This window comes from Sapajus apella, unplaced genomic scaffold (assembly GCF_009761245.1).
Source record: "Sapajus apella isolate SASKATOON/1434 unplaced genomic scaffold, GSC_monkey_1.0 scaffold53, whole genome shotgun sequence".
NCBI classification, from domain to species: domain Eukaryota; kingdom Metazoa; phylum Chordata; class Mammalia; order Primates; family Cebidae; genus Sapajus; species Sapajus apella.
The window spans coordinates 10,520,491-10,537,775 of NW_022436993.1; the positions used below are offsets into that span (position 1 = coordinate 10,520,491).

The 17,285-nt window shown below is 42.0% G+C and overlaps 1 protein-coding gene across 1 annotated transcript in view; it reads left to right on the plus strand.

Annotated features, from left to right (window-relative positions):
- The first annotated feature begins 277 nt into the window (after nt 1-277).
- The window catches only part of ST8SIA6 (ST8 alpha-N-acetyl-neuraminide alpha-2,8-sialyltransferase 6), a 136,124-nt gene continuing 119,116 nt past the window's right edge, over nt 278-17,285 (plus strand). The window contains exons 1-2 of the mRNA XM_032244130.1: nt 278-504; nt 995-1,093. Of these exons, the coding sequence (XP_032100021.1) occupies nt 404-504; nt 995-1,093 (200 nt within the window). The 5' untranslated portion in view covers nt 278-403. The remainder of the gene's footprint in view (nt 505-994; nt 1,094-17,285) is intronic.

A 17,285-nucleotide genomic window follows, 5' to 3' on the forward strand; every position in this document is an offset into this window, starting at 1 on the left:
CACGGAGTTGAGCTTCCGCGCCCCAACCTTCAGGTGACCCCGCGCGGCGGCGGCGGTAGCAGCAGTGGCGGCGGCGACCGGAGCCCGCAGCAGCTCGAAGCGCCTCCGGGAGGACAGGCGGCGAGCTCGGCGAATCGTCATCTGCCAGCCGAGCGCGGAGCTCCGCGGGCCAGGGTCCGGGTGGGAGCCCGGAGCGAGCCCGGACGCGGCTTCTGCCTCCGCCCGCCGCGGAGATTCCGCCCACTGGGCTGGGGGCGCCACTCGCCGCCGCCTGTGAACGTTGTGGGTGCGCGGGGCTGCGGCCACGGCGGCAGTGGCGGCAGCGGCGGGAGCCGCGAGTCGGGGCCGCCCGGGCTGCGCTTCGCCCAGGCAGCAGCGGCGGCGGAGGCGCCTGTGGCTCAGGATGCGGCCGGGGGGCGCGCTGCTCGCCCTGCTCCCTAGCCTGCTGCTGCTGCTTCTGCTGCGCCTGCTCTGGTGCCCGGCAGACGCGCCCGCCCGCGCCAGGTAACCCTCCTGCCCGCCGCGCCCAGCGAACCGCGCGCCGGGCGTCCCCGGACCCCCAAGCCGCTCATTGCCTCTGCTTGGACGCGGAGACTTTTGGCCGCGGCGGGGAGCAGCCGACAGGCGGCGACGGCCTGAGAGAGGAGTGGGGGAGGGGGTCGCAGGGAGGCGACCCTTGGAGCGGTGGGCAGCGCCTGGGGAGCAGAGGGACCGGTCAGGGCTGCGGGGGCTCCAGCGCTTATCGCTGTCGGCTAGGCAGCTGCGGAGCGGGACCTGCCGTCGGGTTCCCCGTCAGGATCCCGGGCTCCCCATTCTGGTCCTTGCTGTCTCTTCCTTCCCGCCCTAAGGCTCTTCCAACTCTGGGGTTGGGGATCTGGACGGGGAGCCGGGGAGCGCGATATCTCCCCGCCAGGCTTGGAGCGCTACGCCCAGCCTGTCAGCTACCGGCTCCCGGCGGGGCGTAGCAACTTAAGTTTTCTCCCCGGCTGTGCAGGATCGTGGTGGAGGAAAGCAGGGAAGCCACCCACGGCACTCCCGCAGCGCTGAGGACGCTCCGGAGCCCGGCGACCGCGGTACCGCGCGCCACGAACAGGTACAGCGGGCTCCCAGTGCGGGCCGACTGGGGCTCAGGGGCTGCGAGCCGGGCGCGGGGCGTGGCTGCACCGGCTTGGACTCGCTTGGAGTGGGCAGGCTGGGACGACGCGATTAAGCTCGAGTGTGTGCGTGTTTGGAGAGGGCTGGGGTGGGGGGGGTGCTGCACTCTTCACACTCTCTCAATTCTCTGAGCCTTTCCTTCGATGTGGATGGCTTTTGAATCAAGGGGGAATCATCCAACAGCTGCATTTGAAAAATGGGTGCTGAGTTTCCCTCTCCACGACGGTGTGTTGAAAATCCCCCGAGAGAGGCAGCTCAGCCTGTCTTTACGGAGGGATTTGGTTGGTTTGCTTTTTGTTTTCAATGCTTTAAAGTGCACCCGTGTTAAGATTCAGGTTTGTTCTGTGTGCTAGGAATGCTTTTGCCCTTAGTGATTGGAGGCTTGTTTTTCTTATCCTTCATTTGTGTGTTTATTCATAGGCAGTCATTGTTTTTGTTTCAGATTGTAAAAGTAATACGGCTTTGTGCAGAAAGTTAGAAAATAGAACTGTATAAAAGAAAATGTTACTCGTTCAGAGTCCTTACCTCTCAGAGACCATATTCAGGTTGGTTTTGGTCTGTATTTCTTCCAATAGTCTTTTCTACATACATATGTTTGAAAGATAGAGCTGAGATTATACATTGTAGTTTATGTTCTTTTTTTGTAAAAAAAAAAAAGCATAGACCTACACCTGTCATTACATTTCCCTCCCCCCACAGAAACATTGCTTTGGATTGTTCCATAATTTATCATCTGAACGTGCCATAATCTATTTAACAGTTTCCATTTTCAAACATTTAGGTTACTTTTTGTTTTTGTTTCATTTTGTTTGCCATCAGTAATTCTATGAAGTGCATCCTTGTATGTAAATCTTTATCTTCGTTTCAAATTAATTGCCCAGGACGGACTGATAGAAGTTGGGATTATTAAGTCAAAGAGTATGCACTCTTTACGTTCTAAGTCACATTGTCAGTTGCTTCCTCAAAGGGTTGAATCAATTTACATATTCACAAGCAGAATGTACTGCTTTCTGCCTTAGCATTGCTATTATGATTGCAATCTTCCATAAGGTCTCTTTTCCTCTTTTTATCTCTTGCAAATCCTTTTTCTTCTGTGCATGCTTCTCTATATTCTTGGCTCTTGGATCCACCTTAATCTTCTGATGGTACGACTCCAGGTAGCTCCAGCAAGGCTCTAAAGTAGGGTCTGGAAATGGCTGGAAGAAACCCTGAAGTGAGGAACACCATGGCTGCCACCCCTTCAGTGCAATTTCACAGCAGATTAGAGGCACTGGGACCTCCTGAAGTAACAAAAGCTTTTGAGAAAAATAGTGTCCTATAGTTTCATTCTACTCAGGTTGGTGTACTATAGGTAGCCTAGCTTTCTTGATGAACTGGGAAGCATTCCATCTTTTCCCAAGTCCCGTGGCTATTGCCAGTTCTAAGGTTGCCCCTTTGGGAAAGTTTGAAAGAATGTACTCATTAAATGATTTGATCTCAGGTCGTTTTTAGAAGTGATTCTGTGACGAATTTTTCAGTTTCTTTTGACATGCTTCTTTTCTACTTGGCATACTTCTTGGGCTAATATACCTAACTCATAATTCTGAACAAGGCCCATTTTATTAAGCATTTAAAAATTTATACTATTCTTCCGTGTTTGTAAAAGCCTCTTTGTCTTTTGACAATGATGTCCCCTTTATCATTTATGATTTTGATTATTTATGGAGGAGCGGTGCAAATTTTAACCCACCATACTCCTTGGTTGTATAGAGAAATTGTAATCCCTTCATTTTTCTGGAGCTGGTCTGACATTTCCCATGAGCTCCACGGCAATGATGCTGATAGCAACAAGGAGAGCCAACGCTGAATGAACTCTTCTTATGGGGCAGACACTGATCTAAGCGCTTAACATTTTTAATTTAAAATTTTTTTGAAATAGGTTTGGGGGTAAAGTGCATTTTTGTTACATGGATATATTGCCTAAGGGTGAAGTTGGCATTTTAGTGAAACCATCACCCAAACAGGGTGTATTCATTATACCCAATGGATAATTTCTCAGCTCTCACCTAACTCTCCCACCTCTGTCTCCAGTGTTCAGTATTCCACAGTCTGTGTCTATGTGTACCCAGATTGAGCTCCTATTTACAAAAAAAAATGTGGTATTTGATTTTCTGTTTCTGAGTTATTTCATTTAAAAGAATGGCCTCCAGTGCCATCCCTGTTGCTGCCAAAGACGTTAAATCCTTCTTTTCTTATGACCGAGTTGTAGTATGTGGTATGTATATATGCCACATTTTCTCTATCCAGTCCTCTGTTAGGAGACACTTAGGTTGATTCTATGACTTTGCTATTGGGAATAAGCACTTTTCCTTTAATTCATTTAATCCTTAAAAATACTAAGAGAAACTATTGTTACCCTAATTTTTATAGATGAGGGAATTGAAGCAAAAAGATTAAGTACATTGTCCACAATCACAGAGTTAACACATTGTGGAGTCTGGAGTGAAAGCCAGGCCAGGGGAATGCAGAATCCCACACATGTAATCTCCCACTGTGTTGCCTGTCATAGGTGCTGGGAAAGATGGGGTGTGTGTATGTGTGTGTGTGTGTGTGTGCGCGTGTGTGTTCAAAACGTTCGATCCAGGTGAAAGCTTAGATGTGACAATTTAAGACACTCTTTCTGGCAATATTTATTCTTTCTGAGAACAAATGCCAAGGCTCTCAGATTGCTTCTACCCTCTCTTCTCACTTTAAGATGCCATCCAAGTAGGCTGGGCGCAGTGGCACATGCCTGTAACCCCAGCACTTTGGGAGGCAGAGGCGGGCAGATCACTTGAAGTCAGGAGTTTGACACCAGCCTGGCTAACGTGGTGAAACCCTGTCTCTACTAAAGGATACAAAAATTAGCTGGGCGTGGGGGCATGCACCTGTAGTCCCAGCTACTCAGGAGGCTGAGATGCGAGAATCGCTTGAACCCATGAAGGGGAGGTTGCAGTGAGCCAAGATTGTGACACTGGACTGCAGCCTGGGTGGCCAGCCAAGACTCTGTCTCAAAAGAAGAAAAAAAAATGACATTCAGGTATATTAGGGAGGGCACCTTAGGTGATGCAGTGGTCAAGTCAAGGGTTGGAGCTCGTGATCACAGTTTCTTTTCATTCTAATCTACAGGGTGACGTTCATCCTTTTCCATCTGGTGGCCAGGCACCCTGTTGAGAGTCAGTGATAAGACCTGCAGCTTGTGGCTCTTTCTTTTCCCTCAGGTGTTGCACCTGGTGGTGCTCCTGGCTGTCTTGGCCTCACCTGAGATCCTGCTGATGTTACCTTTCAGGAATCTGGCAAAGATTCTCTTTTGGTCCTATCTTGGGTTGTCTCTCTGTGACATTTGCTATGATGCCACTCACTCAGCTGTTGCTAGCTAGCTTCACAGCCAGCCCCTCACCTATTTCTGGGCCTCATCTAAACATATAAGAACCAAAATTAGTTCAGAAAACTAAATATCAGGGCCTCCCTCTGCTTGCTCCACCAAGTAGATGTGACCCTACTCTTGTTTATCTCAGGGTGGGGCATTGCCCAAGAAGTGATGTATTTCAAAATCCTAATTGAAGGAGGAAGCAAAGCCCTTCTGTCCTTGTTATTACTCTTGCCACTAGCTTTTTATTGCCCCCATCCTTCTCCCTCTACAAGCCAAAACTTCTTCTTTTTTTCTCTTCTCCCCGTATTGACTCAATTACAGAAATGCGCAGGCTTCCCTCTTCTGTTTCATATTCCATTTGCCCTGATGCAAACCTCCAGGTCTAACTCAAATTCAAGCCTTAATGATAAATTGTTGGGACCAGAGGAAAAAGTTTGGGAATGTTCAAGGAGCTGTGTCTTCCAGGTAAGATGGTTAATGTACTAAAGTGGGAGAATGAAAAGAATTTGGAATATATTCTCTTACGGCTGCAGAAAATTCTATTTTACTTGTCTAAAGTGGATTGTTACCTTATTTTCTCTCTTTGCATTCTTTCAGGAAAATGTCTTAATCTCTCCTTCCTCCCTGCAAAGATGTTTCAAGTTGACTAGGGGAAGGTCAAATACTCAGAAAGTCAAAAGAGAAAAATAAACTACCAGTTTTCAAAATATAAATCCATTACAATGGATCCTTTCTTTTGCTAATAAGTTTTGGGTTTTCAGTGGTTTGCTTGTTTTTTAAATAACTAGCTCTTGGATTTATGTCTCAATTTATATATATATATTTCCATGTTCTATTTCCTTTGTGTTACTTTTATCTTTGAAAATATTCTATTTTTTCAACTTAATGTCTTGAAATGAATACTTGACTTATTTATGTTATTCTTTCTTTTTTTTGTAACAAAAATATTTTAATACTATGAATTTTCTATTGAATGTAGCTTTGGACTCATTTCTTCAGTTTCTATATGTAATGTTTAGATTTTTAAAAATACATCTAAATTTTATATAATCATTAGAATGAGGGGTTGAAGTGTTGTGAGATTAATGAAATGGTCAGCACAAGCTTGTGTAACTAGCTAATTTGGAGTTCCATGGGAACATCCACGTCTCGGCTATGATTTGGCACCTTTTGGTGGCAGCTGTCCATTTTGGCTTTAAACATCTGTGGTGATGATTTGGGATTGTGTGGCAGCCTGTGACTTCCTGGACAGCAGCTGCTGTTATTCTTTGAATGTCCTGGTTTGTTGGTGTCTGTTTCCTTGATCCATCTGGGATTATTGAACCAGGGGTTTACCAGAGATAGGGGACCTCACCTTCACATCTCTGTTTTTCTAGAGAGGTTCACCTGCTATTTCTCTTAGTGGCCTTTCTCTCCCTTTCCTGTGGTCTTTTTTATCTGCAGAAGGACTTTGGCTTGCCCGTACTTGCTAATTGCTAAAGCTGAATAGAAATCCTCAAACTAGGCTGGGCAAGGTGGCTCAGGCCTGTAATCCTAGCACTTTGGGAGGCCAAGGCAGGCAGATTACTTCAGGTCAGGAGTTGGAGACCAGCCTGGCCAACATGGTGAAACCTTTCTCTACTAAAAATACAAAAATTAGCCAGGTGTGGTGGCAGGCGTCTGTAATCCCAGCTACTCAGGAGGCTGAGGCAGGAGAATCACTTGAACATGGGAGGTGGAGGTTGCACTGAGCTGAGATCGCATCACTGCACTCCAGCCTCGGCAGGGCAAGACTCCATCTCAAAATTTACAAAAAAAAAATTAATATTCGTTAAATTAATCTATACAGTTTTGAAGGTCATGTAGCAAAGTGATGGGCTTTTCAGTTAGTAATTATTACTTTATTATATACTTTTTCATAAGAAAAATTGTTTTTATTTGAATTGAGTTATTGCTTAACAACCTAGTACTATTTAGATTCTCTTTTCAATGCTTAGAATTTGTTATTTTAAATGATCCCCTCCCCATTTCTTCAGTTCTTCGTTTTTATTTCTTTCTTGGTCATAAGCTTAGTATCTGTTTGTATAAGTCTACTATTTTTAGCATTGGAATATGTATTATAGTTGTGAAACTTTAAATACTTAGGGCACATTTTTTTTTGTTGTTGTTCATGAAAGTTTTTATTTTAGGAGACTTTTTTTTTTTTTTTTGAGATGGAATTTTGCTCCTGTTGACCAGACTGGAGTGCAGTGGTGCAATCTCAGCGCACTGCCACCTCTGCCTCCTGGGTTCAAGTGATTCTCCTGCCTCTGCCGCCCGAGTAGCTGGGATTACAGGTGTGCACCACTGCACCCAGCTAATTTTTGTATTTTTAGTAGAGATGGCGGTTTCATCATGTTGCCCAAGCTGTTCTTGAACTCCTGACCTCAGGTGATCTGTCTGCCTCAGCCTCCCAAAGTGCTGGGATTACAGGCATGAACCACTGCTCCCAGCCACAATTTTTACTTTTCATACCTGGGTTCTCTTATTTGATCACAGTTTTATCTTTTTTTCCTTTCCTTTTCTTTCTTTTTTTTTTTTTTTTTTTTTTTTTGAGACAGAGTTTTGCTCTGTCACCCAGGCTGGAGTGCAATGGTGCCATCTCAGCTCACTGCAACCTCCGCCTCCAGGGTTCTAGCCATTCTCCTGCTTCAGCCCCTCAAGTAGCTGGGATTATAGGTGCCCACCACCACACATGGTTAATTTTTTTGTTTTTTATTTTTACTAGAGATGGAGTTTAGCCATGTTGGCCAGGCTGGACTTGAACTCCTGACCTCAGGTGATCCACCCGCCGCAGCCTCCCAAAGTGCTTGGATTACAGTCATGAGCCACGGTGCCCAGCTCTTTTTTTCTTTTTATTCTTAAAACTTTGTAGACATTTTTCCTCTGTTTTGTGAAGTGAATCTTCATTTTCTGTGTTGCATAGTTCTTAGTCTGTCTTTTCTTCACCGTCCTCTCCCCAAGTTAATAACTTTATTTCTCTTTTCGATTTTGGCTTTGTCTTTTTCCTCTGCTTTTTGGAATGGCTTCTCAAATTTATCTTCCATGTTACTGAATTACTTTTCCAAAGTGTCACTTCTCTGTTGTGCCCTATCTGAAACAGTAAATTGATTACATTTTTATTCTTTACAATTATTTTCTTTCAGCCTGACTCTTACTGTATCAGTTTCCATCCCAGAAAGCATCTAAGTGGCATTTTACATCTCACTTTCCATTTGCTATTTTGTGTTTTCTTATATTTAATTGAGAGCATGAAGGGAATATTTTCTAAAGATTTCCTGTTTCTTGCAGTTAACTGTTTTTCAAAGTATGAGTTTTCTCTGCATTTTAAGAGCAATGGTCTCTTCCTACCTTATAGAATATTTAAATAAGTTTTATGATTTTTTTGTTTGTTTTCAACCTAGATATCCCCAGATGAGGAGTCCTCTGTCCCACTGTGCTTATCAGATCGGAGGACTTAGGACTTCTTGCTGTCCACCTTGGGGACTAAAAGATTTCCATTTTGCAGCGTTATGGATACCAGAGCCATATAACCCTTAAGCCCCTGAATGTTTAAAATGTGAGCTTTTAAAAAATTGTGATATAATACACATAACATGAAATTTACTAATTTGAGTTTTTGGATACCAGACCCCAAAGCTATCTCTTGCTCTCCTGCCTTGGTTTCATGACTGTCAGAAGTACCTGTATTCCTAGGTGATCCTGGTCACCCTGACCTGTTGCTGCTGCCAGGAATGGTGCATGACAAAGGTCATCTAAAACCCTGGGAAGGCTAAGCTTACCGGGCTGTCCCAGTATCTATCTGTCCCACCCTCTTCCTGTGCCAGGGCGCAATGGTCGATTGACTCCCTTTCCTGTTTCCTTTCATTCTTTTAGTGTTGCTGTATAATGCAATACAATACAATAGAGTATAATGTAATCAACACGTAATCTCAAGAGGATGCAGGAAGAGAGAAATGAATGAGCACTGGGCACAGAAGCACCCAAACAATCCTTTCTGCCTCAGGTAGCAGATCGCTTCCTGTGTGGGAGAAGCTACCTGATTTTCCAGTTGGGGCAGGCTCCCTATTCTTAGATAAAGAAAGGCAGACAGTGGGAGGAGAATCAAAACCTCTCTAGTTTTTTTCTCCCTGGACCTGGTCTGTTTCTGAGGTGAAAATTTACATCAGAGCTACTAACTCCTCAGAGTGGTTCCGTATTTGCTCTTGTCAATGATATCTCTTCTCCAAGCCAGACACATTTCTGAAGCAGCTGATCGGCTGCCACCAAAATGTGCACTTGTCATTTTGTGTAGACTTGTGCCTGTTTGTAAGAATGTAAATAGTCTGGAAGAGAGAAAATCAGGCACTGTTTACTCTCTGCTGTCTTATACTGAAAAATGTAATAATGTTTTATTTGATATTTTTTGTTGTATATGTTCACAATGGGATCATAACTACAGGCTTTGGAAAATTCAAGGTGAGTGTGAACTAGAACTTGAAAAAAGAACCATAAAGCTAAACTTAACTCTAGAATACTTGATTTTTACCCTTTAACCCTCTCCTCTCCACCCCATGCTCCAAATAGATGAAGGCTATTGGATTTTACTTCCGAGAGCAATAAAAGCTTTTTCACGGTTGTGTCCTTGCTTTTTGAAGTAATAATACTAATATGTGTCCTGATTTTAAACATTTAGAATGCTTTAAAGTTGCCTTGAGTCTGGTTTCCGAAATGCTTTGAAAAGAGGCTTTAAATCTTGCATTCTGGTTCTTTTTCTACGTTCTAATTCCATCTTAAATTGCAACCCTTCTCTTTTAAGACTGAGAGGGACTTCTCCTCCATCTCTTTTCTTGTGTGACTTGCTTTTCTCCTTGCCTTCCTTGTTTGGAAATGGGTTTCACATTTGCTTCCCAGTGCTTTCATTCTCTGTCACCTCTCCGGCTGCTCTGCTCTGGAAAAGCTATCAGGTGCAATTGTCCAGGGCAGCTGACCCAGGTAGAGGGCTACAGAGTATGAGCTGCAGTCACCCCTGAGCTTCTACGGGTGTCTTTCCACACGGACAGGAGAGCCAGGGAGAGTGTGAATGACGCAAATAAATGCCCTGCTAGTCCCTTTCCTTTGTGGCATGGGTAGAGGAACAGGGCAGGATTTCATGAAGAAATGGTGTCTGCGTGCCTACCTCCCATTTCAGAGGTTGTTGGAGGTGGAATTTTATTTTCTGTCTCACTCATATAACTCTACTACTTACTTGATAGACTTCTGTTAACAAAGAGGCTGGAATGTTTCTTTTTATGACTCAAGGGACAACATTCGGCAGACGATACCATTCACACACGTATGTTAAAGCAAAGGTGGTTGGTCTCCTTGTGACATAAATCAAGACTTCCTTAGTGGGGTATGTTGTCTGCTCTTGTGTATTTATTCAGTGTCTCCTTATTAGACAGTTCTTTTAAGGCAACAGGTATTAGCATACATTTAAAAGAACAAAAAATCCTGACTGCCCAGTGGAGGCAGGAAAAATATCTTTGGAGAGGTGGTTATAGAGAAGCAGACGTTTTGGCATATTAGGTGCTAACAGTGGAAATAATGAGACCAGAGCCTTGGATACAGCAGAAGGGATATGAAAGGAAGAAAAGGAAAGAAATATATCTCCTCTTCTGCCAGGTGGAGTGATTCCTTTCAGAGTCACTAGTATTTAGCTGTTCTGTGATCTAACAGTACGAGGGTTCTGTAATCTCTCATTTGCAGGACAGAAAGAAAAACCCTTTAAAGAGCCACTGGTGCTTTGGGTAAACAGGAGAAAGGTGCTCTTTTTTCCTGATGCCTTGTTTTATAGCTTCCTTTGCCGCTAAGAAGATGGTCATTGCTGTGGTGTATTTATCTATATACACTTAGGAGTTCAGCTTGTCCACAGCTAAGTCCATCTTTTCTATGCTGTCAGATTTAAACACATTTATTATTATTTTTCACCAAGTACTAAGAATGATTTGTACATGCTGTAGATAATCAGTCATTAATTCTCAGGAACATTCATATCCATGGGCATAATTATTTCTAAAGATAATTTTATGGGGCATAACCTGTGTTTTTGCATTTGCCGTAAAACATTTTTTGTTATCTTGCTAGTTATTGTTGTTATTGAAAAATACACCAAAATTCTCTACCATATAATTTTTAAACTGTAGCATTTCAAAAAGTTGAGGTTGTAAAGAGACCATTAATTTTGCAAATGATTAAAGTCTGTCACTGGTTGCTGGAACCTCTGTTGGAATGCTGTCTTTAGAAGCTATATTTGTATTCCACATTTTTTTTGAGATTATATTCCATTATTTCCTAACTCTATAAAATAAATGTGTGGTTCCAACACCTGGTGTTTCTCAGGTATCTTTTATGGCTATAATATGTATTTGATAATATTGTTGGTACTTCGCTATGTAAGAGGACACCTATGTCCTTCATATTTATATGTGCCCATGTGGTTTTAGTGTTTGCACACTAAGTTGTAGGCATATTTTTGTATTTTTGAGCTGGGAGTTCATCTAACACACCAGATTCACTTTGGGGATACCAAAGTACGTATGTTTCCTGTATCTAGGGAATATTATACATGTAATAGATTGTAGTTCTGGGAGGTAGGAGCCTTGTCTGTCTTCTTTGCCACTGTACTCCAACTACAATCTAGAACTCCAGCTTTTTGGGATTGGAGTCTTGTTGCCTTGTCTAGGTTTTTGGAGGTACACTTTACCATGCTGTATGATAGGATAGACAGACAGTGAGATTTACATGATTAAATAGTCAGAGTTTATAGTTGTGTGCTTATGTGTGAGCATACAAAATAACATTTTATAATCGGAAGAGGATGATTTAAACCTGCGGAGTTGAAAACCCATATCTATAATTATTTCTTAAAGGCAAACTCTATATCAACAAAGAATTTGAATAATAAGCTGGTATAAGTCTTATGATATTTGTACTTAGGATAATTTTTTTAAAATAAAAACTTGGGAGATTAAGGATCACATACCTTTTCAGTCAGTGTTAGCACTCTTGCCGCTGTAGGGTTTTGAACACTCTTTGAAAAGCTATAGATCAATGGAAACTGTGTATAGAAATGTAACTTTAGAAAAACAATGATTTTAAAAAAATGCGTCTCTAAGTCAGAAATTCAGTGTTTTTCAGGTTTACACTGGGCGGCTTCTAGAAGATCCTTTTGAATAAAAATGGCATATTTTAAGCTAAAAAGTCTTCACAAAAATTTTTTGATTTTATAGTATATTACTACTCACATACGCAAACCGTGGGCTGGTTTCTTGGAAAAAGCTGTAAACAGCCTGCAAAATATTGCATTTTCTAAATATTGCCCACTGTATAAGGTTCCTTCCATTTTTCTTAAGAGTGTGTTTTGGCAGACTGAGACATAAATAACATTTTAAAAGATTGTTTTGGCCAGGTGTGGTGGCTTATGCCTGTAATCCCAGCACTTTGGGAGGCTAAGGCAGGTGGATCACGAGGTCAGGAGTTGGAGACCAGCCTGGCCAGTATGGGGAAAACCCATCTCTGCAAAAAATACAAAAATTAGCCAGGCGTGGTGGTACATACCTGTAATCCCAGCTACTCAGGAGGCTGAAGCAGGAGAATCGCTTGAATCTGGGAGGTGGAGGTTGCAGTGAGCTGAGATCATGCCATTGCACTCCAGCCTTGGTGACAGAGCAAAACTCCATCTCAGAAAAAAAAAAAAAAAGATTGTTTTATATTGTCTTTACCATACAAACAATCAAAAATAGAGCTTGTGTTTAGGGCCAATTTCAAATGTAGAACTTTCAAGTAAGTTTTTTAATAAATCTAATTTTATTGAGTTTGACAGATTATTTCCAATGAAACGTAATTAAATTAATTGACAAATTTAGAGCGAGGATAAATTTCCAACAAATGGTGGAGCGAGGATGGTTTCCAACAAATGGTGCTGGCACAATGGGAACTCTGTAAGCAAAAAGATAAGTTTAGATTCTTACATTACACCATACACAGAAGAATGGTTTCCACATGGATCGTAGACAAAAGCTACAGACGTAAAATGTCCAAAAGAAAACATAAAAGAAAAATTTTGAACCTTGGAGCATATAGAGTTCTTAGATGTGGCACCAAAAGCATAATCAATAAAAGAAAAATTTGACAAATTATATTTTTCCTAAATTAAAAAAAAAAGTTTGTGCTTCAACAGACACCATTAAGAATATAAAAAAAAGATAAGCTATAGACAGAGAGAAGACATTTATATATCATATATCCAATACGAGACTTTATCAGAATATGTAAAGAACTCTTGCAGCTCAATTAACAAGAAGACAACCCAGTTGAAAAATGGGCAGAAGATTTGAAGACCTATGTTCAGCAAAGAAGATAGATAGATGGCTAATAAGCACAATGACAAAATGTTCAACATCATTAATCATTAGGGAAATGTAAACCAAACCACAATGAGATACAACTTCATGCCTTTCATGATGGCTTTTGTAGCAATGCCTCCATGACATGGAGAAGGCTTCCTCCCAAGGTAAGCTCCTACTGCTGAAGCTCATGACAGTCGTCCTTTGGTGGGATCACAGCAAGGTTTATTACTCACATAAGCAGGAAGTCCTGGGGTAGGGTTAGAGGAGGATAAGAAGTTTTAGAACAGGGAGACTGCATAGCCAGTGCAGTGCCCAGGAGTTTGGTATACTCATGAATTTATGGATAGCCCTGAGACCTTGAGGCAAAGCTTTATATTTGAGAAACTATTACAAATTACATTTGAGAAACTATTGAGTTGAGAAACTATTACAAAAGTGACTAAAAATCAGTATCCCTTTGCCTCCAGTAATTTCCTATTGCTTATAATTATGAAAGCTATGGGCCTTGCCATCTGGATTCCCATAGTAATCCCCCATTCAAATTGCTATGATGGCGTGAAGCCAGAGCCGGGATCTGATTTAAGATTGCTGGCACTGAGAGTTCATTTAAGATCTTCCTTTCCTTATTGGAAGATCCACACCGTTCTAGGGAGTGTTGAATCTGTGTTGTACAATTGAAAATACCTCCACTTGTGTTCATGCACTTTGCAGGAACAGCTACATCAATATTTTAGTGCTCTAAGAATTTCTAATAAGCCATTTCCTCCTGGGTGATAACCTCAGCATGTTCTGTAGTGATGGCTCTTCTTCACTTGCCGTTGACCTGGGAGTCTCTAAACTGACACATGGGAAGTGGGAGTAAAGTGAGCCTTATTAGAATTGTGCAGAAGGCAACAGACACAGGTGAGAGATGAGGCTTAGAGATTGCTGGCAATACATCAGACATTCATGGAGGTCCAAGTGCAACTACTTTGGAAAAGAGGTTGGTAATTTCATAAAAAGTTAAACATAGGCAGGGCATGGCGGCTCATGTCTGTAATCCCAGCACTTTGGGAGGCTGAGGCAGGTGAATCACCTGAGGTCAGGAGTTTGAGAGCAGCCTGACCAACATGGAGAAACCCTATCTCTACTAAAAATACCAAAATTAGCAGGGTGTGGTTGTGAGTGCCAGTAATTCTAGCTACTCAGGAGGCTGAGGCACAAGAATTACTTGAATACTGTAGGTGGAGGTTGCAATGAGCCGAGATTGTGCCACTGCACTGCACTCCAGCCTGGGCAACAAGGCTCCATTCCAAAAAATAAAAAAGAAGGAAGCAGCACAGAAAGTAATGAACTGTAAATCACAAGTAGTGAGATGTGTAAAAAGGTCAACACTTGAGATATGAATCCGAAAAGCTTGGAGAGGAAAATTCTATCTCAAGAAATGAAATTATCATTTTAAATGAAGAAGATAGCATTTTCAATTTGAAATTACGTAGAAACTGTAAAATAGAAAAAAAGGTGTCATTTAGAAGGTGGTCTGTAAGGTTTTTTATTTACCATAATATGTCATCTTATGGAGGCTGTGAAGCACATTTTGGGAAAGCAGTTGGAGTTAGTGACCAGCACACTGGATTGAATAAAGAATTGTTACCTCTGAAAATGTGATTGAATTATATGAAAAGGCTCAAAAGGTAAGCATTATTTTAACAAGGTCTGTGCAGTATTCTCTTGGTCTCAATCCCTTGTCCTCAGTGATAATAGTTTGCCTTTCCTTTTAGTACAGAGAAAGTGTCTTTTACATGGGAATTTCATCTTTTGCTTTTAATAAATATCACAAAGGTCAAAATGATTTTCTTTGTTATCTTGTGGTTTCCAAGTGTCTTTACTTAAATAGTCAGTATGACGGAATAGCTGAGGAGTTTTGGAGAAACAGAGCTTAGCTTAGAGAAAGATAAAGAGGATGAGGTGTAGAAAGGGAAGGGAAAGGCTTTGGACCGGAAAGTCTCAGCTAGCTCAGAGACAGTATTTTGAATCGAGGCAGTCTTTGAGTCCTGAATGTGTTTTGGAGCCTTGAGATACCAATTGAGATATGCCTCCTATTTGTACTGTATTTTATAGCTGTGATTTTTTTTTTAGTTTAGTTTTCAGAAAAACAGACTCTTTGAATGATCTCCATAATGTTTGTGTATGCTACCAGCTGGAGTCCCAGAGTGAGGAGCTATATTGGCATGCCTTTGAATTTTGAGAGCCCATTTGTAAATAAATTTATTGAGGTGATTCGGTTTAGTGCCAAATACACAAAAGCCCAATTAAACTCTAAGTGTGCAAATGAATTGGAGAATAAAGTACATACTGGAGAAGAGTTAACATCCTTCTTGATGAGTATGTACTTTTTCCAGGGTGAAAAAACTCTCCCTAAACAGGAGATCTCATAACCAGGAAGGGGAAAGACTTCTCATAATCAATTCCCAAATAAAATAAGCTCAACCAAAAAATAAAATAAAATAAAGAAAAAAAGAGAGTTAATCCAAGAGAGACTCACCACGTGGTAAAAGAGGCAACCTACAGAAACAGGGGGGCCCAAGTTTGGGTACCACAAGCCATATTTCCATGACCTGTTGTTGATCTCTCTAAGGTGAGTCTGCTTCAGACCCAACTTCTGACACCAAGTATGCTGAAATCAAAATAAAATATAGAGATGTTCCAGGCATAGTGGCTTACACCTGTAATCCTAGCACTTTGGGATGCCAAGCAAAGAGGACTGCTTGAGGCTAGGAGTTCATGACCAGCCTGGGGAACATAATGAGACCATGTCTCTACAAACTAAAAATTAAAAAATAAAATAAAATTAGCCAGGTATGATGGCACATGTGTAGTCCCAACTACTTGGGAGGCTGAAGCAGAAGAATTGCTTGAGTCCAGGAGTTCAAGGCTGCAGTGAGCTATGATAGTGCCACTGCATGTGAGCCTGAGGCAACAGAGCAAGATCCCCTCTCAAATATGTGTGTGTGTGTGTGTGTGTGTGTGTGTGTGTGTGAGAGAGAGAGAGAGAGAGAATGAGAGAGAGAGAGAGAGATGAATCTGTAAGTGAAATGTTTGATTTGAGAATCACAGAATTGCAATTTGGGGCATACAAACAGACAGGGGTGGTCTCAGGTATGCCTGAAGAACAAAGAGAAGGTTGTGAATTTGTATTAGCTAGCTTTCATGCTGCTGATAAAGACATACCCTAGAATGGGTAATTTACAAAAGAAAGAGGATTAATGGACTCACAGCTCCACATGGCTGGAGAGACCTCACAATCATGGTGGAAGGTGAAAGGCACATCTTACATGGTGGCAGACAAGAGAAGAGAACTTGTGCAGGGAAACTCCCCATTATAAAACCATCAGCTCTCATGAGACTTATTCACTATCCTGAGAATAGCACAGGAAAGACCTGCCCCCATGATTCAATTGCCTCCCCCTTAGTGCCTCCCACAACACATGGAAATTAAAGATGAGATGTGGCTAGGGACATAGCCAAACAATATTGGAGTTTTGTCAGAAAGAGAAGTATTATGTACAATTTTGAAAGAAAGCTCATTGGCACTCTAGAAGATTTTGTGAGCTGGCAAGCTCTAACTGGTGAGTGACCGTGGTAAGTAAAACTAGTCTTAGAGTCGTAGCAGGACATTCTAGCAGCTGCTACGTAAAACTCATCTTAGGGTTACAGCACATTGTTTTAGTAGCTCGGTTGGTGGATAATTATTGAAGCAGGTACTATGTGCTGAGTGCTTACCCCCACCCCCGCTGGTCCCTTGACTGCTTTATTTGGGTATGGCAAGAATCACCCAGTTCACACAATCAGCTTTCACAGAAGTAAAGTTGTGTTGTTGGGATATGAGAGGATGTAATTATTTTTGAAGAGCACCAACTTTTAAGAAGTCTCCTTAGGCAACCCACATTGTTATCAAAAATATCTTGAGGTGAGACATAGACAGAATGGACAAAGTCCTCCATTAACATTTGGATTTATTGCATTGCCCCCCATTTTGTAAGCAGTTCAAGTCAGGGCTGAAATGCTGTATATTTAAGATAGGGAACAGTCACCCAAATGGGAGTCCCTGCGATGTATGGGGCTTTGTGTCAAGCTCAATAGGACCAAGGAAGTTTAGCAATTATTCGGCTGTTACTAAGCACTAGGTTTCAGCAGCTTTCAGTTAATTCTTACCACAATGTTATTATGTAGAACTGGTAATATTCTCATTTTACCAAAGGAGAAGCCAAGTCACAGAGAGGTAACTTGCCCGAGGCCATAGATCTGAAGGCTGTGTTCCTCATGGCCTTTGCCCTCATGGGAATTAGACTCCAGAGATAAGTTGAAGTGTG